At 48.4% G+C, this 26,100-nt stretch overlaps 1 protein-coding gene across 2 annotated transcripts in view; it reads right to left on the bottom strand.

The window, feature by feature from the left end:
- The window catches only part of PRKCB (protein kinase C beta), a 259,786-nt gene that overhangs the window by 146,127 nt on the left and 87,559 nt on the right, over positions 1–26,100 (bottom strand). For both annotated transcript variants that reach the window (XM_084819085.1, XM_084819084.1), the window contains exon 3: positions 12,813–12,895. In XM_084819085.1, the coding sequence (XP_084675211.1) occupies positions 12,813–12,895 (83 nt within the window). The remainder of the gene's footprint in view (positions 1–12,812; positions 12,896–26,100) is intronic.

The raw sequence follows: 26,100 nt of genomic DNA, 5'->3' as shown, positions 1-26,100 counted from the left end.
GCCCCTCAGCCAGCCGCACAGCCTCAGGCAGAAAGAGACCCCCTGGTTGCCTTGCCTGAAGTTCTTAAGTTCATGCACTATGCTTTGATGAGACTATTTTTTACTTAAAGAGACATTGCCAAGTCCGTATAATTATAATTATGCTTTATCTCCTCAATACAAGAGACTTGCACTCAACAGACCTCACACAGAAAGAGGTTCCTTTTCTTCAAGGAGTTTGACATAAAGCAGAGCAGACAGCACTAAAGAGAGCACAAGGCTGGGGAATTTGGGCTGTTTTTTTAAAAAAGATAATTTGAACAGGCTCCATTTTTCTCTTCCCCGTATTCCTCCCAAATGCTTAATTTCCAGATTTATGTCAGCTTTGAGGGGGGCATAGAGGCAAAACATTCTTACCCTCCTACCACAGAAGCAAATCCAATTATCTCCCTCCAACCTTCTGAAAACCTCAGAGCAGGAGATCTCCCTCCCTTTCACTCCCTCTGCACATTTAAAGATGCCCTGCCAGGCTTTCTCATGCGTCTGAGGGTGCAACCATAAAGGACGGACACTCTCCTCTCAGAGCCCTCCATCTAGCCTACGCTCCGGTGGCCAGGCAGAGTGGGGGCAACAGCAGAGGCTTTTTCAGTCCCACACTGCTCCATTTCCTGAGTCCATCCAGCGCACCCACTTACCTGGAAGGGGGGGGAACGGAGAGGCTTTTGGATGTGGTGTATCCATATCCTCCTCATTCCCTCCCCTCCCCTCCCCTCCCCACCACTGGCAAGCCCCCTTTTAACTCTTCTGGACCACTTCCGAGGACACTGTTGCATCCTTGGAAAAGAACTCACCATGGCAGGGTGTGGGAAATCCCAGCCAGGGTCATCACCAAAGGGGGCTGTGAGGGCATTATTTAGGTTGTCCTACTGCTGTTTTGCTTAAGTTCCTGGGTAATCTAGTTAATCTGTTGCCTCTGTTGGGGTCGTTACCAGTAGGGTGAGATATGACATTGGTATTCATGAGCCAGGAGAGGGGAAGAGTGATCTGACATGGTACACCTGTTCCCTCTTTCAGCCATTCCCCCAATGGGAAGGTTCCTGGTTATCTTGCCAGTCTGTCCTCTGACATGCTGGTGCTGCTGTTAAATTCCTGGTCACTCCAAAACAAAATTTCTGTCATCCATGATTTATTCATAGATGAAGGAGCTGAACTTGGTTTGTCTCACTGGGACCTGGGTGGGGCAGCCGGGAGTCGCCCATCTCTCCCAGCTGTGCTAACTGGGTATTTAGTGCAGCATCAGCATAGGCTGGAAGGAAGGGAGGGGGCACCGTCTGCAGGAGTTCTATCTCTTCTCCAGGCCTCTGATCTGGGTATCAGTTTGGAGTGTTTGCATTTTGTGTTGGGCACTCAAGACAAATTGGGGATGCTGCCGGTGCACCACCCATCCCACTGCCCATCAGCCCCCAAGCCTGAGCTGCCAGAGGTGGTCTCAGACTCAGTGTTGAAGACCCGCAGGAAGATTGTGCTTGCAGACTTCAAGGTCTGTGCTAGTACTGCTTTGTCTGGGGTGGCTCAGGACTTTATGGCTGCTATGACAACCATGGGGCTTATCCCAGCATGTCATCAGTCCAACACATGAACGGGACACACCTTAAACCTTGTTTTCTCAACTGGATGAGTGGATAGTCATGAAAGTGAAGGATTTGACATCAGTGCCCTTGTCATGGGTGGATCACTTCCTGTTGAGTTTTATGCTGTCAGTTGCTTTACCCCACTACCCCCTGATGGATTCCTGGAGGTTTGGGGGGATTTTCCAGATTGTGCGGTTTGTGATCCTGTTGAAATCCCAGTTGCCCTCTGGAATGGAGAGATGACTCAGGTAGTTGATATGATCACCCCAAGTGCCCTCTTCCACTGAGAAGAGCCTTGCAGATCCTTGGAAGACACCTGAGCTGAGGGCAATGAAGCAAGAGGGAAGATGGCTGGAAGGTAGGTGGAGAAAAATTCATGATGTGTCCAATCAAACATGAGTGAGAGCCTGCTGTCAGGATACTCTATGGCAGTGATGGAGGCAAAGAAATGGTTCTTCACCACCACCACTGCATCCTGTCAGTGCCATCCGACTGAGCATTTCCAGATGGTGCAGGGCCTTTTGAATTCTGCTCCAGTGGAGATATAGTAGTACCCTTGGAAGCATGCTGTGACACATCCACAAGACACTTTGAGGGTAAAGTTGCCCATATCAGACACCACTTGACTCCAAAAATGATGCACCACCTGTTCCGGTTCTGTTAGAGGACTGTCAGTTATTGGAGCCTGCGCATGCAGACAAGGTGCTTGGTTGAGTCCGGTCGACCCCTTGTATGCTTGACCCTTGCTCTTTGTGACTTAATCTCACAAGGAGGGGATGTCCATTTGGGTCAAGGCAGTTGCAAATGCCTCCTTGAGAGAGAGAGATGTTCCAGCTTCTTTAAAAGAAGGCATCATTCAACCACTCCTGAAGAAGCCTAGCCTGGACCCATTTGCCATTAACAACTATAGACCAGTGGCTAACATTACCTTCCTGGCCAAGGGGATTGAGAGAGTGGTGGTCCAGCAACTCCAGTCACTCTTGGATGAAACAGATTATCTAGACCCATTTCATTTGTGTTCCAGGCCTGGATTCGGCACAGAAGCTGCCTTGATTGCCCTGTGGGATGATCATTGTTGAGAGAGAAACAGGGGGAGTGCAACTCTGTTCATTCTCCTGGACCTTTCAGAGGCTTGTGATACTATCAGCCATGGTACCCCCTCCGGGATAGGCTGTCCAGGGTGGGTGTGAGAGGCATTGCTTGGTGGTATTTTCACTCCTACTTGGATGGCTGCTTCCAGAAGGTGGTGCTGGAAGATGACTTCTTGACTCCTTAGAACAGCCCTCCCAGAGAGGTTCAACTGGTGCCATCTGTGTGCTATTTTCGGCACAGGTGAAGAACATTCTCTTCACCCAGGTTATCTAAGTAATTCCTAGAGTCTGAGCCTCTCAGTTTTAAAATCTCTGTTTTATTTTGTTTTGCTGTCAGTTTTTTGTTGTTTATGTATTTATTTGTTTATATTATTATTATTATTATTATTATTATTATTATTATTATTATTATTACTACTACTACATTTATATACTAACCAACAGCCAAGGCTCTCTGGGCAGTTGTTATATATGCTGTTTTGATTTTAGAGCTTTCTCTCTTGTTTTGTATTTCTACTGTTTTTTGTACAAGCTGCCTGGAGGACTTTATGTTATGCGGTGGCATTTCAATGTTGCTAATAAATAAATGGTAAGTAATAAATCCAATCATTCTCAGATGGAAGCTTTTAACTGCTTGCATGTTACCTACATTTGCTGGAATGCTGTTAATATCACCATCTTGGGCCAAGCATTAAAATATATATATATATATATATATATATATATATAGAGAGAGAGAGAGAGAGAGAATGAATATATGCCTGTTTTCGCCTGTGGATCATACAACCTCAGCTATGGTGGTGGAGGAAAGTTACAACTGACTGTTGATTTATTCAAAAATTCATATTCATGGTAGGTTTGCCAGAGTCCTGATTTGGCTCGCCTTTTCTTCCTGATCAAGGGATCTAGAGCAGGGGAGGGCAACCTCCGGCCCACCCTGAGGTCCAATCCAGCCGGTGGAGGGTTGAGCATCCTCTGTTGGTCCCGCTCCCTGGAGAAGAGGAGAACTCCCCACGCAAGCTCCGATCAGAAATCGGAGATAAGCAGGGGATTCCCTCGCCACACTTGGGGGCTGAGGTGGGGCAGGCAGGAGCCGCCAGGCTCAGCCGCGTCATGTGGGAGCCGGCATCTCCAAGCAGCAGGTGCATCCCCTCCCACCCTGCCCAGAGCCCAGTCGGAGTGTGAGCAGGGTGGGAAGGAGGCAGGTGCCCCCCCTGTGCAGGAGCCAAGCGCCGGCTGAAGCACTTCCGCGCAGAGAGGGGCCTCCCCAACCTGCCTGCTGAGATCTGGGGGTCGTGGGGAGCGGGGTGGAGGTGAGAGCCTCGCCGAGACTGCTGCTCTGGCAGCTCCAGCGGCATCGCCTCTCTCCAGGAGGGCACCAGGCCAGCCCCTCATGCAGGAGCCGGTCTTCTCCGGGCCCTGGAATTGCGCTGGCTCTTCTTCTGCCTCCCCTCCACAAAGGCACAATGGCGTCAGCAGGCAGAGGGGAGTCGTAGCATCATAGAATAGTAAGGTTGGAAGGGGCCTACAAGGCCATCGAGCGGCAGCACCAGGCTCTACGGGCGGGGCTCCTGGCCTGACCTCAGCCCACGGCGCAAAAGGCAGCCGCTGGAATCGTCCCAGGCTCCCGCGAGAGCTCCAGGCCCCACTGGAGCTCGGGCTGCCTGTCCAGGCGTGCCTCAGCCTCACGGAGCCCAAGCAGCCAGGCCCCCTCCCACCTGGACGAAGGATGCGGCGAGCAGCCCCGACCACACAGGCACCGCAGCCACTGCCTGGCCCTTGAGGAGGCGTCTTGGGGAGGAGGCCGCAGCACGCCCTGCGCTGTGCTCTTGCGCGAAAGGCTGAAAGTCTTATTTCAGCCACCTGGACAAAGGTACGGGCTATATTTAAAACAGGCCCACCATGGGCTATAACTGTCCTGCTGTGCCATTTTGGACTAGATCTTACCTGGGTATTTGAAAATCAATTTAAAATGTGCCATTCCACATTCCCCACTTCTCTGAGGAGTGAGAAATTCCAGCACAGCCATTTACAGGCAATGCTGCCCTGCACAGATAGAGACTTCCAGCAGGCATCTTTTGCATCAAGCTCTTCACCTGCAAATGCACAGGTGGCCCAGACAGGAACCAAGCCCTCCTGTAGGCGATACTTCAGGAACCATGGTCAGGCTGTTTGTCCAGCCAGTGCAAGTAGCGGGGGACAGGGAAGAGCCGTCCATCTGAGACTCTGCTCCAGCTTTCCCCAATCTGGTGCCCTCCAGATGTGTTGGACTACATCTCCCAGCATCACCCAGCCAGATGTGCTGGGATCTTGAGAGCACCAGGTTGGGGAAGGCTGCTGTATTCTGACTGCAACAGCTCTCCAGTGCCTGGGGGGAGAGAAAGAGAGAGAGGGGCCTTTCCCAGCGCTTGCTGTAGCCTGATCCATTTTGGTGGAGATGCTGTTGACGACTGGGCCTGGGAACGTCTACATTCGTTTCAGGCAGGCAGGGCATGATGCAAATTCCAGTGACTGAAGAGTAGCCAGTAGTGAGCAAAGGCTATTCATGCAGCCCTTACTGTCAACCATCAAGTACCAGGCTGTACAGAAAGCGAGATACGTTTCACATAATCAAAGAATATGTTCAGTTAACTACTTCCAACCTTCAGGATGGGAGGAGGGATATATAGGGATGGCGCAGGCATCCAATTTGGTCCAGGAATCGAGCAGAAACACACACACGCTCGCCCCTGGCCTGCACTCGCCGAGCTGCCTGCACTCACCCAGGTGGCAGCGGCAAGCTGCGCAATCACCATTTTCCAGGAAAAAATGGCTATCACAAAACACATATTTGCGTATATGCAAAATGGGGCCATGAATCGCCCAAATGGGCAAGATTACAGGTGTTTGCTTGCCTGTAATCTTGCATATATGGGCCATTCACGACCCCATTCTGCGTATGCGTGAATGTGTGTATTTTCAAAAATGCACATATTCGCATATATGCAAAATAGGGCCATGAGTAGCCCATATAGGCAAGATTACATGCAAGCAAACACCTCTAATGTTGCCTATATGGGTGATTCATGGCCCCATTTTGCGTATACATGAATATGTGCATTTTCACGATCGCTGTCTTATTTTTCAAAAAAGGGCAACTGCGGAGCTTGATGAAGCTGCCCAGGCGAGTGCGGGCAGCTTGGTGAGCAGCAGAGAGCTTGAGCACGGGTCTGGGTACACGCAAGCAGGGGCAAGGGCTGGGCAAGCACCCGGAGAACCCAGACGGGGGGGCGCCCACCAATCCCTAGGGAGATATTCTGAAATAAATATTTTCCTGTAACTTGTGCGCGGACCTGAAGGGTGTGAACGGGGTCGGAGGATTTGTTATGCAACTGAATGAGGTAAAATAAAGGAGAATTTGAGGCCAAACCTTTAGCCCCAGTGTCTCACTGTAGTTGTTTTCACCAGAGAGACAGCTATATGGCTAGTTTATTTCAGGGCTAACAATGCCTTGGAGGGATGCAAAATGAGCCAACTCTGAAGTCCTTTCCAAGCAGAAATGGCCTCATGTATTGACATAGCCCCGTCCAAGGTGCAAGCATGCTCTCCCATCCAGCTGGTTTCTTTTATCTGTGAAGCAATCACTCTGATAAATATATGATGACAAGATCACTGCAACCAAAGTATAGCCAAAGTCTCTCTATCAGAGAGTTAGGGCATTGTAATAAAAGCAAAAGAATTAAAGCAGATTCATTCCAAACTCAGCTGTCTTCACCTAATGAAAAGAAAGAAGAAAAAACAACCCTGCAATGGTGGACACTAGATCAGGGTTCTTAGAGAAATCTGGGAAGAGACACAGTGGGCATGATCCACCAGTAAGTTCTCCAGCTCAACCCCAGACAAATGGATGCTGTTTAATATTATTTAAAAAGCACCTCAAATTGCTGTATCAAAAGTAGAGCCAATGACACAAGCCCTGCCCACAGAATCACCGGCAAAAGGGTTTTGAGCAAGAGCAGTCAGCCTAAGCCTGTGGGATAAAAATGGGCATACCTTGTCAGCGTCCCAAGACCTTGGCTACCATGACGTACATGCCAGAAATAATTGTTTCAGAATGAGGAAGCTAAACACTCATGACTGTATTGTAGCACTGCCTGAATCTCTTAGTCCCCCCATTTCTTATTTATAAATGACAGAGATATTTGCCAGACCTGCCACAGCCTTTGAGAGGCCCTCCCTGAGTCACCTGCGAGGGCAGAACAATGCAACAGACCCACCTGAGTCATGCTCTGCTGGCTTTCCTGTTTCAATCACCTTCGAATCTCCCAATAGCAGCACACACCAGTCACTAGAAAGCACCTTCTTTGGGGAATGGGCCTGCTCAAGGACACTCCAGTGACATTAAAGGTGTCCTTGAATTCCTCACATCCCTCTCTCTTTACATAAAGCAGCTGTGAAGTGGTGGTGGTGGGGAGACTGTAAATAGCAGCTGGGGGTATTTTCAGTGGAGAAATGGTGCCAGGGAAAAGGTTAAAGCTCCTGTCCACTCATGCTATGGTCCCATTCTGCACTGGGGACCCTGTCTCTGCTTTTTATACAGAAAATATGTGGGGAAACTTCAGCCTGGGATTCAGTCACACCATTACTATAATCTGTCTTTTGACCCTTCCAACATAAAAAGTGCCAGGTGTTCAGCAAACAAAACTAAGAGGGGGCAGCAGTATAAGAAACCCAAGGAAGGGGAAACCCCAGACTGGCATCAGCTCATTTGTTAAGGCCCAAGCAGCGTATTTCAGGGAATTGGGTGGGCGATCAGCCCTGGCTGGCCTCCTGTTAAGGAGCAGGGACAAATATTCATCTTTGCCACTGGGTCTCGATGGCTCGGACTCTCTTCTCAACTGCAGCGCCACGAATGTCCCTTCCTTAGAGGCCTGGCTGGCTCCAACATTGGCAGCATTTCAGTGCCAAGTCCTGGATATTTAGCCAAACTTTGGGGTCTTATTGACTGTAGCTCAAGGTTTTTTTGTTTGCTTGGTACCCAACAAACGAATCTATAAGGAGACGCACAGCTGCATTCTGCACTAGCTGTCCAGGTTGTCTCCAGAAGCAGCCCCACGTGCAGCCGGGCACGTCAAGTCCAGGGACTCAGCCTCTCAGGGCGACGGACCCAGTTTCTTCAGAGAAGCTACTAGAGCAGGCTGACAGATTAGCTAACCAAGTAAGTCAGGGGCTTCCGCCTGAGAGCGGCAGGCAGGCAGGCTGGCGGAAGACGGGTAGTTGGTGGGTGGTCTGATGATGCCGAGGGCGGTTCAGCTCAGAGGTGGATGGAGGAGGAGGAGTCTTGTATTAGACGATGGCACCGGATTGGCCTGCTGATATCCCAAACCAGGGGCTGCTATGTGAAGGCCCCAGCTACAATGTCTTGTCACACTCTCCTCGGACCATTGGCCCTGGCGACGCAGGGCGCATCTGTTCCAAAGGGCTCCCTGGGGACCATACGGCTGAGGTGAGGGCAAACTAGCCCGGCTGCTTGATGGGGCAGCGCCACCATGGAGAGGTTGCACTATGAGCATGCGCAAAAGGAGCGAAGGCAACAGAAGAGCTGCAGACAGAGAGCGGGAGAAAGGATCTTCAGGCCCCCTGGTGAGCGTATGCCTTGGCTCCTCACGGGCAAACCAGCCAGGAGCTCTGGAGTAACAGCTCTCTCCTGGCCACTGTGCTCTAGAGCAAGGGTGGAGAACCATTTCCCCCTGAAGACCACATTCCCTTGGGGGAAAGTGGATGGGGGTGGATCCTGGCGGTGGGTGGAGGCAAAGCCAAAAATGGGTGGGACAAACAGCCAAATGTACACACACACACACACACACACCACCCCACACACATCATGTATGCATATTGCTGGACTAGATGGATCTTTGGTGTCAGGCAAGGTGCTTATATTTGCCAGATTAGACAGAAGGTCCAGCAATATATTTCCAACAGCAGCCAGCCAGAAGCTTCTGGAAGGCTCAAAAGCAGTGGTGCAACTGGGAAATTTTAGACCCTGGCCATCTTGTCTTACAGGCATATATGACTCACAAAAGCATCTACATTCCTGATATGTTAGAGCAACAACAACAAAATAGAGCCAAAAACAGTTTGCTAACCCTGATAAAAAAGAAACACTCTGAGCATGTGCAGTTTCACATTTTAAACTCACTTAAATCATAACTCAAAAAGTAAAATGGAATTTGCTTCTGCCGCACCATTTTCTTGTAAAAAAAATAATATATTCTTAAAGTAAAAATAATAGAAATGAACATGTGTAATCATGCACATGCCTGCCCACTGTTTAAACATACGCAGAAAGAAAGAATGCTGTGGTGAACGGTGTGAGCCCCAGTGGGCCCCTCTGTGCCCATCCAGTTCAGGTGCGGATGCTGGCCCTGTTTGCCACTGTCCCCATCAGAATGGTCGGGGTGGCGGGAGCTGAGTTGCAAGGCTCTGGACTCTGACCCAGAGGCCTAGCCCAGCTGCACCACTACTCAAAAACAAACCACAAAAGCAACTGGCCTCTGTTGCTTGCCCCACAGCACCCGCGACTGGAAAATTGCCTGCAACTGAACATGGAAGTCCTTAGAGAAATCTGAGAATCCCACAGTCAGTTTTGATAATGGATGATGATTCTGCCCCTTGGTGTTCCAAGCATCCCCTGCATTTTAAGTCCTGAGAGTGAGAGATAGCCATCTTTTTGAAGTTGAAAGAAAGAAGGAAAGAAAGATCCCTGAACAGAGAGGCCAATAATCAGAGTTTATATTTTGGTCTGCTCATCACTGACAAGCTAAAAATAGCAGCTTTGGAGCTAGGAGGTTCAGCGGCATCCCAAAATCAATCAGCTGGCAAGCTTGAAATTAGCCCGTTTCCATGGTGAAGACTAATCACCAGGCAGCCCCAAGGCAAATTGTCCAAAGAGCTCGGGCAACGTGATGCTGGTGACCTTGTAGGCACTGAGAAATGTGGATTCCCTGAAGAATTTAACATTGTTATTGGTATGCAGTAGAGGTGTGCTTCGGATGCAGCCAAATCCCAAACCAAATTGGGCTGATTTGGACAGATTCGGAGATGGCCAAATCGAAACAGGGCTCATCCGAAGCAGACCATATCTGAATCTGAACACTCCTGAAGATTCGAGATTGGAGAACACGGAGACCCGGACAGCATGTCTCCAAAAACTAATACATTTCTTCCCTAGTTTTCCCTGTAAGGAAAACACCTAGGCAAGGAGAAGGGGGAGGGAGAGCAAGGGGCATAGCTTTATACCTGGCAGGTCAGGGCTCACCAACCCCAGAGGTTCAGCGGAGGAGTATTAAAGTAGCATATTGTAGGATTTATCCAGTGTTCAGTGTGCAGAAACAATCAAACAATTTTGGTGGAGTCTGTGGAACTTGGAAGGGTGTAGTATACGGTGCTTGCTTGGAAAATGCTGAATGTTCAAGTCCTTCTGCCTCTGCCACTGTATGCTCCACTCCCATCATCCACCCCTGTTCCCCTGCATGGGGAATGTGAATCACTTACCCCACACACACAAATCTGAACACTCTTTTTCCACAAAAACCACTGTGCTTATCTTTCTGAAATTTTTGCAGATTTCTTAACTGGGACCACCTCTATGCTGTCTGTCATTTTTGTAATACTTGTTCACAAAAAAGTAGGGGAATAAGCACATCCTTTTTGGAAACCCCAAATTGCAAAGGCTGCTCTGGAACAAAGCTCCCTGCACCTATTCATCTGAAACCTGGCAGGCTTGCTCCTCTCAGAGGGGGCAACTATCCCTGCAGATTCAACCCCATTCTGCAAAGACGTTAAGAAGGAAGCCTCTGATCTTGGAAGCTTCTGCGTATTCCTACTGCTGGCAGGGCGAGGGGGGTGACAGAGGCAATTGTCACCTCTTTGCCCTCCTTTTAAATATTTTTCCTCTAGAAAGCCTTTGAGCCCGTATAAAGAGGGTGTGCTGGTGGGGGCTGGGCCAGGGTTGGAGCGGCCACAGGATTTCTCATGTCCTGACCTCTCCCTTCCCCACCCGCTGGAAGGCCCCCTTTTTCCCTCCCTCCAAGGCCGCGTTTGCAACTTTGGAAAGCAGTTGGGGTGGTTCTTTCTGCATCAGTGGCAGGTGAGGGGGATTGGGACTCAGATGCCCCCTCCCGATGTCAGAGCAATGTCCACAGCCTTGGGAGGGGGCCTCTGAACAACCCTACTGGCCTGGGGATGCTCTGCCAGAGAACATAGGGTTGCTCTCCTTGAAGTTCTAAGCAGTTCCTTTTAAAACAGACACACACACACACAAACACACACACACAATTTAAAGGCAGGTAGCACAAAAATCCCTACACATATTTGTCTGACATTTGGCAGACCCTCATAAGGGACTGCTATGCTTGCAAATGTCATCCAGCTCAGACAAACAGAAGAAGGGGTTATAGCCATTTGTTGGTTTGCAATGATAGTCAAGGGAGGCATGAACATTTGGATTTCCAAATCAAGATTCAGACTGAGATTTGGGCAGCCTCCAAATTGGTCTGAGCTGAATCAGTCTGTTTTGCAAATGGGCAAATCAGGGTCCAAACCGATATATTTATATAGTATGGAATTGAACAAGTTAATAACACCAGCAGCGTTCTTGCCTCAAGACTTAGGATATAGCTTCTAGTTCCCCACGCTGAAATTTCGAATTCTTCTTTTGAAATGTTTCAGAATTATGCAAAGTTCATTTCAGCTCGAACTGGCCTCTTCTGTAGCTCAGCACTCACACAGGAGAACTAAGAGCCTTGCTGGATCAGGCCAAAGGCAGCCCAGACAGTTTTTAACGGTGGCCAGCCAGGTGGCTCTGGAAGGGAGCAAGGAGGGTGAAAAGACAGCCACCTGCCTAGGGGCTTCTCCTCATCCGGAGGGGTGCTGCCCTTGTTCTTAGAGGTTTCCACTGAGCCGTCAGGGCTGAAGCTATTAGCCCAAGGCTCATTCAGCCCCCCATTACACCTGTCTTACTCCAAACTACATCACATCACTAGTGCAGGAGAATCCTCTGCTGGTCCAGGGGAAAGGTTGCCCCCCTCCCAGACCAAACCAGCGGGCTGGATGACATCAAGGGGAAGCCCCATCCCTTCCTATCATATCACACGGCTCCACGCACTTTTCACTTCCCCATACAGAGGCAGGCATGGAGAAAGAGACTTTGCAGCTGCTTGTGGGACCAGCTCCTGCAAGGAGCTGCCAAGTCCCTCATCTGCATGGTGCAAACAGTGCGCAAAGCGGGGATCGCCCATGGTAACTCCGATCTGTAAGAAGAGATAACAAAGGGCTTCACCTGCATGCCCAGGGGGGCAGGGGGGGCTGCAAGATAAACCCCTTTGTATCTTTCATCCCTGATCAGAGAAAAAGTGGGGATTCTTCTCCTCTCCCAGGGGACAGGGCTTTGGCAAGGGAGGCAGTGGGGCCCACAGAGCGTGCCCAACCCTCTGCAGGCCAGATTGAGAACCTCTGTGGGCCAAGTTAGGTCCACAGGAGAGAGGTTCCCTGCCCAGATCCCACATCCCAGTAGTCTGCAGTTGGGCTTAGACCTCTTGCATCATGAAGGATTTTGGGCGACATTTTCAAATATCTTCCCAGAGACAAATTGAAGTAACCCAGCTCAAATTCTCTGCATGGGTCCAAGACAAGACACCACATTTTAACAATCGTCATGGTGGGGTCCTGGCTCCACAAGTCACCTTGCGTGCATGCACAGTAGCAAGGTGAACACTGACTCAGCCATCAGGCCTGCCCCCCCACCCCATTTCAAATGGGATTTCTATGTAAAATAAAAGTTGATATGCATATACATTGACCCTTCGACTTATCAGAACTTTTCACAAAAACAGTTGCAAAACTGCTCCAAGGATTGAGGGTGGGAGTGGGTTGGTGAAGTCCCAGGTGCTATCCAATAGGCACTCTCCACAGCTGGCTTTCCTCCTGTTCAGCCTGAACCAGGCTGAGAATGTGCAGAACAGGCTTTTCAGAGCTTGCCACAGCAGCGAGGGTGCTTCCAAATGGCCCTCACTGCGTTTCAAATGTTACCGTCTTCAGACAGAGACAGAGGTTAGCTGAGGAGTTTACTTACATCAGAAGCAGGTCCCTTGTCTGCACCTGGGCAGGAGAAGGTAACAAATTCATGGCACCTCTTGTGGACGACGAAGCAACAGACTGCAACAAGAAAGCAGAGAAAGTGCTCATTAGTTGAGAATTACTGTCAGGGGGGCTTTAATTCAGCCCAGGAATACTTGAGGCAGCCTCACACGACTCCTGCCACTTCATGTCTTTCAACCTCTTACAGGACAGATCATTATTTTGCACTTGACATGGCTTTGTAAGGCATGACTAATGTACTTTCTATTCTTGTTCTAAAAAAAGAAAATTCATTCTTAATTAATGGCTACTAACGGATTATTCATCAATTGTTTTGTTTTATGAGCAAGACATCGTACGCCTGATCACAAACAAAAGTACAGAAGTCTGTTGAACAGCATCACATGGAAACTACACATCTGTGAGACTGAATGGCAACAAGGCTCTGCCCCTAGGTCAAGGGTGGGGAACCTTAGGCCTGGGGACCGGATCCAGCCCTCCCAGAGTCCCAATTTCACCCCCTTTCCCCCGTCCATCAATCCCTGGGTGCTTTCCCAGCTTTTGCCGTTTTTTCCCGTTCTAAAAGGTTGAGATGCCTCTTCTAAAGCTTAGGGACTGCCAGGAAGAGCTTGAAGCTAAATAGGCTTGTATGGGGGGGAGGGTTGTGTGTGTGTTTGGCTCCCTCTGCCACACTGGGATGCAGCCCCCAAGAACTTCTCTGAAGTTGGATTCAGGCCGCAGGCTGGAAAAGGACCTAAATGAATAAGATAAAAATGTCCAGGCCCAGTTTTGGAACCACCGAAACTACAAGGGTTGGGGTGAGTAGAGACCAGAGTTCAACCAAGGGGTCACTCGCCATGATGCGGCAACCACGTGGGAGGCTGATCATTGGTACCATTCTTCTCAAGTGGTGAGGAATATCTCCCACACTTTTGCACCTGACTGGAAATCTAGGGAACGAGGGAGCCCATAAAGATGACCATTTAACCACAGATATGCACCTGGTGTGAGGACAATTCCTCCTGACAACTGGAATTATGATGCAGGCAGCCCCCACTTTACAAGCAGTTACATTGAAAGTTACACCTCTAGGTAAAGGGCCATCCATGTTCACACACAGACGTTCAACAAAGCTTCTCTTTTTGCTTTGGCCACTTTCATATACACCAACTGCACCCTTTGATGGAGAAACCAGACCTAGCCTCAGTCATTCATGCTGTAGCCATCTCCAGATCAGACTACTGTAATGCCTTCTGCATGGGGCTCTCCTTCAAGACAAGCCAGAAGCTTCAGTTTGTTCAACATGAGTTTTGACTGGAATTGCAATCAATTATATCACAGCAATCTTACAACAGCTGCACTGGTTTCCAGGCTTAATTCAAGGTGCTGGTTTTGACTTTTAAAACCCTAAATGCCCTGGGACCAAAGGGATCTCCTTCCTGCATATGAGCCAACACAATGGCTTTGTTCATTTTGCTTTGGTTGCTCCTGTGTCAGAGTTATGACTGGTGGATACCTGAGAAAGAGCCTTTTTAGCTCTGGCACCCAAGATTTGACTTAAATCAAGGCTATTTAATTCAATGATTTAAATCGTAATATAAACCAGAAAGAAAAAAGTTGATTTTAATCAATGATTTAAATCAAGATTCAAAATTAAATTGAAACGTTTTCATATATTTCCTGAACAATGGCGTAAATCTGACATCACATTAATTTACAACTAAATAGTGCATTATTTAACTGTTTCATCCTTACAAGCAGGCTTTGCATTTCTTTGTTACGTTGTGTATATTTTGCATGCTCCCCTTTTTTACCTATAGAGGGAATGTCTTTAAAATATTCCCACATGGAGTTTTTCTTACAACCAGCATCGATGATAGTTTGAGGTTAACAGTACAAACCTATACATGCCTTCTCAGAAATGATGGCCATGTTCAGATTATCACAGGGGTGAAAGAACCTATCATGATTTCTTCCCCTGCCCCACATGTGCTGCATGTGCGACCGCAACTTGCATTAATTACCCACGATGCAGTGCAGGTTGCTGTGTTGTCTGAACCTGATGTGCGGCACGGTGGGGGCGACTTCTCACACATCCCACAGTAGGGGTTACAGCAAGCCATGGGTTGTGGCGTGGGTAAGAAGTCACCACTGCCACGCTGCGCACAGGGTTCGGACAATATGGCAACCCGTACTGCATCACAGGCAACTATGTAAATTGCAGTTGCACGCGCAGCACACGCGAGGGTGGGGGAAGAACCCACGATGGGTTCTTTCACCCCCATGGTCGTCTGAACCTGGTCACTGCGGTCAATGGGGCTTGCTCCCAGGTAACTGGGCATAGGTTTGCTGCCTTAGTATAGAAATACAGGAAGATGTAGACAGAACAATTTTGTCTTCTCTTTTTCTTTCCAGTATTGCTCCTTTCTGCTTCAGCCTAGTCCTCAAAAAGTAAAGAAATAAAATAGCAAATAAAAATGAAATTCCCATGACTGATAGGTCAAAGCAAGGTTTGATAGATACTGGGTGGGAGAAGTCCAAATAAAAATATGTTTTAAATCTTTTTTTTAAAGCATCCATTTTTGTCAACCATCCTATATTGTCTTTCTGCCTTAAATAGCCCCTCTGCCTTGCTTGGCCAAACTCCACCATCACATAAGCAAAGAACAACAACAGTCCTATCCAGCCCGCATCTTTGCACATGTGACTTGAGTCAGAGAAAGTGAAAGCCTAGAACGGCCAAGAAGCAAGAGCTGGAAAGAGCATTTTCACGAGATGAAAAGCTGAAATGAACTGCATTTTTATGGGAATGGAAGTATAGGTTTAGCATGCTTATGATGAGATATAATTGTAACTATGTTATATTTTAACTGAGAGAAATTTAGTATATTATTTATGATAGGTTTTTAAAAATAGATTAAAATAAAAACATCCAATTTACTTTTTATAAACCAGTTTTTAAAATACATTTTTTAAAACATTGATTTTTATGCACCCTGCTGGACCCCTTTCTGCTTGCTTTTGAAGACAGTTTTATTGCGGTGAACCTTTGCAGACGTTTATTTGTAATATGTCCTTTGTTCTTGCTGCCTTTGAGATTTTTAGTTTTAGCCTGGGAAGTAAAAGTTCCACTCTACTTTCTAGTCAGACCTCACCTCAAATATTGTGTCCAGTTCTGGACATAACAATTTAAGAAGGATTCAGATAAATCGGAACAAGATCAGAGAAGGGTGACAAAGATGCTCAGGGACTAGTAACAAAGCCTACAAGCAAAGACTGAAGGAAGTAGCCTTGAGAAGAGAAGATTGAAGGGGGATAGGATAGCACTTTTCAATAGGGCTGTGCACTGCTTTGGATCCAAATTCTGAATTGGTCCAGATCTGAAGCAGGCCCAGATCGGTCCAAAGTGGGTCAGATTGATCCAAACTGCTTTGAATTGCTTTGGACTGATCCGGATATTCTGAATCCCCACTTGCACCCACCCCCTGGATGCGCCCGCTGAGCCCCGCAAGCCCCCTGCGCCTTACCTGGACCTGTCATGAGTGCCCGCACCCATCGCCCCCTTTTAAAATGGTGGCTCTTTTCCTGAAGTCATATCTTATGCAAATGGTGGCCATAAGGCCATTACGTATGCAACATTACAGGTTTACATGGACCATTTACACCTGTGACGTTGCATACATGGTGGCCTTATGGCCGCCATTTGCATAAGATTTGATTTCCAGAAAAGACAAGCCACCATTTTAAAAGAAAATGGCGGCTCCCTTGAAGAGGGTGATGGCTGCAGGCACTCACAACAGGTCCAGGTAAGGAGCAGGGGGCTTGCCCGACTTGGTGGGCAGCTGGTGCAGCAGCCTGATTCAGAGGTCCGAATCTCACTTCAGGTTGGACTGGGTCCAAATCGACCTCAGAAGCAGGTTGGGGGGTCCATGCACAGCCCTGCTTTTCAAGTACCTAAGGGGATTGATTGATTGATTGATTGATTACATTTCTATACCACCTAATAGCCAAAGCCCTCTGGGCAGTTTACAAAGCTTAAAACATTTAAAAATACAATATACAGATTTTAAAAGCCAATTCCATGAAAAACACACGACCAGACTGTCAGGGTGGACACTGAGCCCATAGAATCCCAGAGTAGTTCTGATGCTGAGGAAGAGCAGTTGCTCCTTCGGGAGAGGAGCGCGCTCCTTCTTTCCCAGGACCAACAGCTGACGGAGATTCCTCCCACCCACATTCCTAGTTTAGAAAGCAGTCCAGGGAGTGACTCAGCACAGATAGCAGACTGGGGGGGATGCGCGGCGCAGACGCAGAGAGCGGCGCCAAATGGTTCGCGCTCAAAGAACGGTTGTGCCCAGAGGATCCGAGGGAAAAGGGGAGGGATTCTCCCTAGTCCTTATATTCAGGGGTCTGCCAGTAATTGCCCTTCAAATGGGGACCAACTGTTCTAACTTAGGGCATAGGGATGCTGCTGCTCAGATCTAGTTGCTACCTGTAGAGCTGTTAAGTTGTAAAAGAAGAATAAAGCTTTGAAAAGAATCCCTTTGTCTGTGTCTGGACTTGGCTACTGGATTAGACTGAGAGCCCTCCAAGGAGCCCTTGACACAGACCAATATACAACAACATATATCTAAAACAACTTCATCAAGGAATCTTAAAGCAGGCAACCATAACCATACAACATTCCAGAATCAACTTAAACTTATATGCCGCCAAATGCCTGGGAGAAGAGAAAGGTCTTAACCTAGCACCGAAAAGATAACAATGTTGGCACCAGGTGGGCCTCATGAGGGAGATCATTCCATAATTTGGGGGCCACCACCGAGAAGGTCCTCTCCCCTGTCGCCTTCTTCTGAGCTTCTCTCAAAGTAGGCAGCCGGAGGATGGCCTTAGATGTTGAGCATAGTGTATGGGTAGGTTCGTGTCAGAAGAGGCGCTCCGTCAGGTATTGTGGTCCCAAGCCATGTAAGGCTTTATAGGTTTAAACCAGCACCTTGAATCGGGCTCAGAAACATATAGGCAGCCAGTGCAGGCAGGCCAGAATCAGTCTTACATGTTCAGACCATCTGGTCCCTGCTATCAATCTGGCCACCGCATTTTGCATGAGCTGCAGCTTCTGAACTATCTTCAAAGGCAGCCCCACGTACAGTGCATTGCAGTAGTCTAACTTGGAGATTACCAGAGCATAAACAACTGAAGCCAGGTTATCCTTGTCCAGATAAGGGCATAGCTGGGCCACCAACCAAAACTGGTAGAAGGCACTCCGTGCCACTGAGGCCACCTGAGCCTCAAGTGACAAAGATGGTTCCAGGAGGACCCCCAAGCTACAGACCTGCTCCTTCAGGGGGAGTGCAACCCCATCCAGAACAGGTTGAGCACCCTCCATCCACTCAGAAGAACCACCCACAAACAGCATCTCAGTCTTGTCTAGATTGAGTTTCAGTTTATTAGCCCTCATCCAGTCCATTGTTGCAGCCAGACACCGATTCAGCACATCCACAGCCTCACCTGAAAGAAGATGAAAAGGAGAAATAGAGCTGTGTGTCATCAGCATACTGATGACAATGCACTCCAAAACTCCAGTTGACCCCACTCAATGGTTTCATGTAGATGTTGAACAGCATGGGGGGCATAAACCGACCCCTGTGGAACCCCATATTGGAGAATCCACGGGGCTGAGCAGTGTTCCCCAAGCACCATCTTCTGGAGCTGACCCTCCAAGTAGGAGTGAAACCACTGCAATGCAGTGCCTCCCACTCCCAGCTCAGACAATTGTTCCAGAAGGATACCATGGTCGATGGTATCGAAAGTCACCGAGAGGTCAAGGGGAATCAACAAGGTCACACTCTCCCTGTCTCTCTCCCAAGATAGGTCATCATACAGGGCAACCAAGGCTGTTTCCATGCCAAAACTCAGCCTGAACCCCAACTGAAATGGATCTAGAGAATCGGTCTCATTCAAGAGTGTCTGGAGCTGGTTGGCAACCACCCACTCAAGAACCTTGCCCAGGAAAGGAACATTTGTCACACAGAAGAGCAATGCAACCTGTTTTCTATCATCCAAGACTGTAGGACATGAAATAACGTGCTTAAGTTACAGGAACGCAGATTTCAGCTGAACATCTCAGGAAAAACATCTTAACAGTCCGAGCAGTCAGACAACGGAAGCAACTGCCTGGGGAAGTGATGGGCTCCCCATTGCTGGAGGAATTCAAGAAGAGACTGGACAGCCACCTGTCAGGGATGCCTGAAACTAGATTCCTGCACTGACCAGGGGGCTGGACTCGATAGCCTAATGGTTCCTTCCAACACTATGACTTTATGATTCTCTAAGCCATCCTGGATATTTTATAGAGAGATGGGATACAATTCTTGATAACCAGTTGGCTACTTGCAAAACACAGTTGGAGGAGAAAAATCATATCTAATTTAAGGTTTAACTCAACTCACTGCATGTATTGAAACATTCAAAGTGTTACATCTTTTATTTTTACAAAACTTCCTTAAATAAAATGTTCTTGGTATAAACTCCAGGGTGGCTACTGTAATATCCTTGTTGTAGTCCATCAACAACTTGAATCTTGAGGTTTGCCAATGAGTGCACATGACTCCTGGCAATGTAGACCCCTTTATGATTTGTGTACAAGCTGTATGTTACTGGCATATCATTGTAGTTTGGCCTGCACCTGTGTTTATAAAGCTGTACAGACTTTTAAATGTTATTTTGTGAAATTGAACAGATAGAGACTTCCTTTCTGAACAATAACTAAACTTTGACTGGGTTACTTTTACCTGTGTCTCTTAATCCCTTCATGATTTGTTTACAGGCTGTATGTTACTGGCATATTATTGCACTTTGGCCTGCACCTCTGTTTATAAAGGTGTGCAGAGCCTTTTTTTGTGTTCATATTTCATTTTGCTCCAATTTGCTATTAATTATGTTTAATTATACTTGACTTTTTTGATATTAAAAATAAACTTTATAGTGCATTGTTATAGAAGATAGCCCAATTTTTTTAAAAAAAAGCTTTATGGACATAAACTCCCAACTTTGAATTACAATGAAAACCGTTGTTATTCGTGGAATCTGCGTGTCAAGAGCTTTCCAATGAAGTGCATTTCATGAGAATCAGTCAGCTGGAAGGCAGTCAAAAAGGGCTGACCAACTAACTCCCAACTTTGAGTTGATAGATAGACAGACAGACAGACAGACAGACTAAATTAATAATTCTCTCTCTTCTGCTGGGGATCCATCACCCATCCTCTGATCATGAAGGTGCCAATTCTTGAGGAACAGCAAGATCACAGAAGTTCAGACTTGTGACGGCAGACATCAGTAGAAGAGTCTTTGATGCCAAGTGCCAATAAGGGTGGGGGAAGTGGAAGAAAAAGGGGTGCACCAGAGTTCTTGAGCAGTTCTTGTTCACTTGTGCAGGAGAACTTGCTGCTGGATGGGTCTTCATATTAATTACTGGGAGGCACAATCTCATTTGTATTCTCTGCCTGACACCAAAATGCTTTTAGACAGACCTGAATACCAGGGCTGCAGTGGGAAACAAAAGGCCAAGAAGGCCAATGGGGCCCGGTGTTTCTCTCAGGGGCCCTGATCGGGATTCCTTCAGTCAGGCTTCACATGGGGCGCCCTCCCCCTCACCCCCAACACATTCTGTTCCTGGCTAGGGTGCCTCTCAAAGTGAAAGCTGGGGGGGGGGGTGCACAGACGTTTCAGATGGCCCCTCCTTCCACTCCTGGCCTCAAGACAGGGACAGGGGAAAGGGCCATTTCACCCCTGCAAAGGAGGCCCACACATCCCAGGCAGAATGGTGAGGGAGTGGCCAATTCTAGCCAGGGGAATGGAACAGAAGTCAAGATTGTTGCCAGAGTTCAACCCGGTCCCTTTTTGATATTACAGCCTCTCCCAGACATGTGTTTGAGGTTCTGTTTCAAAGTTTAATTATTAAGCAAGCCATGAAATATATATGCACACACTTCGCACCTCGCGGCCTTTCAGTAGCATCCTGGAGCTTGCAGTTCTCATTTGCCAGGCAGAAAAATAATTAGGTGCCTGACAGCCAAATGCTTCACAGCATAAAGCCAGAAACTGCACCCTTTGTCCATCCCAGGGGAGTTTTAAAAGACAAAATACGATGAAAACCATATCAAAATACATGCATGCATTCAATACATTTTTTTTAAGTTCCAGATATACAATGCAAACACATAAAGATCATCCAGTCCACCTGCAGGCCAGCCTGGCTGCCAGCCAAGGGTTGTTCTTCCCATTTCTACAAATGAGCAGCAAAGCAACCATTAAAATGCCCCCCGAGTGTCGATTGGTGGTGCTTGCCCTTTTCAGCAGTCAATAGGAACACAGATGGTTCTATCCATAACACAGATTGTTGTGAAAGGGAGCTGTTCCATTTACCAATGGGATCCAATGGCTGAATGAGGCCACTTCCATCAACTTTGCTGGACAGGGCAGGAGGCCAGAGCTCAAAGGCTAATGAGACGACACTGTGCCAGTGAAGCTGCCCCGAGATGGGAATGCTTGCTTATGCCAGCTGGCTGCATTTCACCTCTGGCTTGCCATTCATCTCCCAGTTTACAAGCTTCCTTTGCATTTGGCCTCCATCATCAGCCCCGCTTTACTTATGAGCAGCTGAGGGTAAAAGGCTGCATGATGAAGGGCAGCTCTGTTAATGGCTGTTTGCTGTGGTTTCTCAGTGGAGCCTCCATGCATAGTGGCAGTATAACAGGTGCTGGGATCTAACAACAGAGAGTGGTCTTCGCCCTGGGAGCTTTCGGGACCATCTGTCTAGCCACACTTGGAGACAGAATGCTGGGTTGGGTGGTGCTTTGGCAGTTCTTATGAGGACTGCAACGCAGGGAAGGAACTCTGGGAACTCGGGCCTTCCCAGATTCTCATGAACAGAGGAAGCTGCCTTACACCTCTGTAAACCACCCAGAGTGCTTCGGCTATGGGGCAGAATAGAAAGTAATAAATGCCAATAAATAACAGTGCCAAGCCAGACCATTGTTCCACGAGCCCCGGGGCGCACAGCCTTTTTGGCCCCCAGGGCTGCGCCAGATGTCTGCTGGGGTGATGGTGGGGACACGTGTGTGTGTGCATGCACACTCACATCCACCTCTCTCACACACCACTCACACGCACAGCCACGCACCGGCTGCTGGGGGGAGGCTGCAGTCGGCTCTCCAGGGTTTCAGGCAGGCGGCCTTCCCAGCCCTGTCTTGGGCACCAGGGACTGCATGCAGGGGCCTTCTCCGTGCAAAGCAGGGGCTCGGCCGCCAACCTCCACCTTCTCCCTTGACCACAGGACGCTGCCTTAGACTGAGTCCATCGAGCTCAGTACTGCCTGCGCTGGCTGGCCGCAGCACTGCAGGGTTGCAGGGAGGGGCCTTTCCCAGCCCTCCCTGGAGACGCTGCTGAGGCTGAGCAGGGAGGGGCCTTTCCCCGAGGACGGAGGAGTCCCAAGGCCAAAGAGGGATGCCGGAAACTGCCACAGGCCAGGTCGGACTAGTGGTTTGTCTAGTCCACTATCACCTTTGCAGCATGGGGTGTGGGTAGAGACGGCCGACATTCCCCTGTGTTAATTTCCTGCCATTTGGGGATGTCAAGATTGTGTCTTTAATCGCTTAGAGCTGGTGGAACAAGCAGCGGCTTCTTCAGGGTCTCCAGTCGGTGACTGCCTTTGTAAAGCATGCTATCCAGATAATATCTCTTGAAACTCCCAGGATTCTAGATCCAGATCCCAGAGCTCTTTCTCAGAAGGAAAAACCCTGAACAGATCATGGGAGGAAGAATCAGCTCATGCTGCCTGTGGCAGGACCGTTACTGGAAACAGCCCTGACAAATAGCTCGTTCATGAATTATGCATCTTTGGAGCAGGAGAGGAAACCCCCACTGCCTCAGAATGCAACCCCCCACCCCCACCCCCCACCCATGCAATGGCACTTGGCAGCTTAGGGCTTTTCTACACAAGGACTTTAACCTGCCACTTTAACAAGGCTTCTGCTTCCAGATTTCCAGATTTCTGCAGGAGTTTGTTTGCTTCCACTATGCTCTGTGCATATATTTACAAATAAAACAGATATTACAAGGTTGCCATCAGACTCCAGGGTGCGCTCCCTCCCCTCCGAAGGAAACCAAACCCTGCTGCACTGCCCCTGGGCCAGCGGGAAGCCCGCAACACTGGTGTGAGGGGAGGGTCTTCTTTCCCTGGAGAGAAAATGGTGAGCTGATGTGACTGAACCAGAATGGCAGAACAAGCTGCAGTGCTCCAATCAAAGCATCCCATCAGCTTCAGCGGACCTTAAAGCAAGTCTGAATTTAAAGCCATCATGAAGGACAGCCTGGAGAAGGCTGCATGTCAGGAGGGGAGACAGCCTCCTCTGAGCAGCAACTGAGAAGGCTCACAAAGTGGCTCAGAGCCAGTTGGTCAGAATCACCAGGCTTTGTCTGTTCCAGCGGTGAGGAGAGCAAGATGCTGGGGGAACAGGCTCCAGGACTACAGAACTGCAGCATTAATGTATCTATCTTCAAGAATGTTTTTTCTCTCTCTTCAATTTGGGCACCAACTATTATTACCTTTTAAATGTGGAATGCTACACATCAACCAGTGAAACAAAATGTTCCGAGAAAGACTATGTGGAGACAAGGGACATTAACAAAGGGGAACAGCAACATATAAGTATATTTAATTTCAGAGTGGAAATGAAAAATGAAACTGTCCCATTACAAGATAATGCCAGATTCATGAAAGATTTATCTGTTGGAATTCTCATGCACTCTGTGGATTCCTGAGTCACGAATCCTAATTATCAGTTTATTACCCCATTAATCTATGGTCCCATTTTTATAAGGTTCCCATGGTTTGTATGCCTATCTATCTATCTGAAGGCTAGCTCCACAGATCATTCATACTCCCCTTCAGGTTTTCTCCTCAAATCCAGGAGAAATTTGAAATTGTCAAAGTGACAAACAATGTAAACACCCTTTCTTGATTATTAGTTCTTCTAGCAGGAGTGCAAAAAGCAGCCATCTGGAGAAGAGATGATCATTCTAGTCAAGCATACAGGAGCAACCTGGAGGGTGTTCCTCCCTGCAAGCCCAGAAAGAAAGATGGCCTGGGGTGGCCCTGCGAGCGTCCTCTCTCATTGCATTGGCTGAACTCAAGGCGTGGGCTGCCTGTGTGGAGTTGGGGAAGGAATTTGTTAGCTAGAATGCTGGGAGGAGTTTTGCCTTCCCTGGCAGTGTGGAGCTGGAAGCACCTGGAGCTCCCAAACCTGCTTCAGAGGCATCCCTCTGTGGTCAGCCTGAACACACAGTGTGGTCCAGGCCTCCCAGGAGTTGGGCTGGAGCTCTGTTCCTCGAGGGTGGAGCTCTGTTCCTTTCCACGGCATAGGCCCTCCCATCCCATTCCTGTCCCAATACAGAACTTCCCCTCCCAGACAGCAGACTTGGCTTGTGCCCTGAAGTGCCTCCTGCTGCCCCCACAGACTCAGTGCCTTGCTCTGCCCCAGACTACCAGCAGTGGCTGAGACGCTGACTTGGGAAAGGGGCCAGCTGAGTCAGTAGCCTCTGATAGAGGCCCTGACACTGAGCCCAAGTCCAGCAACCAGGGGCCATCAGAACCGGAGCTCCCCGCAGCTGGGAGCCCCAGGGACAGCAGCCACTGAGCAAGGCCCCACCGAGGCACCAGCATCATCTCCATCATGTGCCAAATCCACTCACCACTGCAGGGATGTCTGGTAGAAAAAACGTGTGCCATGGCATCACTCTGTAGGCATTTCCCTGGGCTCCCCACTCTCCTTCATGGGCTGCTGTATGCGGGGGGGGGGGTGAGGATTACCATGCCTTGATTATTCTCAACTAACTGTTAAAGCCTTGGAAGGTTTGGGACAGGGATCCCCGACAGGCCATCTCCTCCCAAAGGATCCTCCTCTGAAGTCCTTTGCTGAGTTATCCTGCCTTCTGAAGCCAGGAGGGGAGGGCTGGGGAGAGAGCTTTCTCTGCTGTGGCTCCCCAGCTGGGCAGTGCTCTCCTCTGGCCAGCTCACCTGGCACGGAACCTCTTGCTGCCCTTGTGCCAGCAGGCAAAGACCTGTGTATCTGCCCAGGCCTTGGTGTCATCTTTTAAGTTTTTTCAATCGGGAGCTGCATTTGTTTGATACCGATCCTGCTGATGCTGCTGTTTTTAAGTTATTGTGTTTTCACGTTCATGTTTTTAAAAACATCTTTTAAATGAAAGCTGCTCATATCCATTCCCAACACGGGTAGGGAACTTGTCAACCTCCTACGGAGATATTTCAAGTTTGATTCCACAAAATATGGATCAACGTGTCAAGTTGAAGTCTTTGTAATACTTATTGCTGACACTCAGTTGAAACAGTTTTAGATCTATTAACTTGCTCTGTCCTGCTCTGCAAGTGGCCATCACAATGTGCCTTATATATACATTTTCTCACATAAACCACAACTGAACGAGTTGGTTTATGTGTGCTGAACCAGTTACTAAATGTGAACCAAGCCAGAACTACTTCAGTTGCATCTGAGCCTGAACTGGAACTGAACCAAAAAGATTATTTATTTGACTCTCTCTTTAAAATGAAACCTAGAGCCATTCCTGCTTTTCTAGAGTGTTGTTTGCCCTTGTTGATCTTCCAAAGCTCATCAAGGTACAGCAGCCCAAGAACGTGTTCATGCTTTCTGTGACTAGCTCTTCCCCCCACAATGACTCTTTTTATCAAGTCTCCCCTGTGCCTCCCTGCCTCCATCTTGCCCAAGACTCTAAGCCTTTGGGGCCTGGACTATGTCGTTGCTGCTGTATCAGGGCCAACGTCCTCTGCTGGATCATAACCTCTGGTTCTCACCTGGCCACTCATAGGTAATGCTAGAAAAATGACAGTGAGGACAGCGCAATGCTCACCCACTCCCACACATGCCATCTGTTTAACTTTCATGCTACAAAGAGTCATGCAGTTCTCCAGTCTGAATTCTCTGGAGAGAGAGAAACAGCTTCATCCATTTGTAATCCCAAGCAGAAACTAGCCCAGTCCACACATCTCTGATTGAACTGCAGTTGATGTTCCAATCCCCCAAATTACGTCACCCACGTTTTAAAACAGAGCTGCCCATCATCGGCTCAAAGCTCTGCCACTTAGCGCCACGTTGGTACAGTTGCTGGATTCTGAAAATCTCTGCAAGCCTTTATCCAGGGCAAATGTTTGTTTGAAAACTGCCAATATAACCTCCAGGGCTGACCAT

Source organism: Heloderma suspectum, chromosome 12, assembly GCF_057233095.1.
Source record: "Heloderma suspectum isolate Gila_16-S chromosome 12, 16-S_ref, whole genome shotgun sequence".
Taxonomy (NCBI): domain Eukaryota; kingdom Metazoa; phylum Chordata; class Lepidosauria; order Squamata; family Helodermatidae; genus Heloderma; species Heloderma suspectum.
This window is presented reverse-complemented; position numbering and strand designations above follow the sequence as displayed.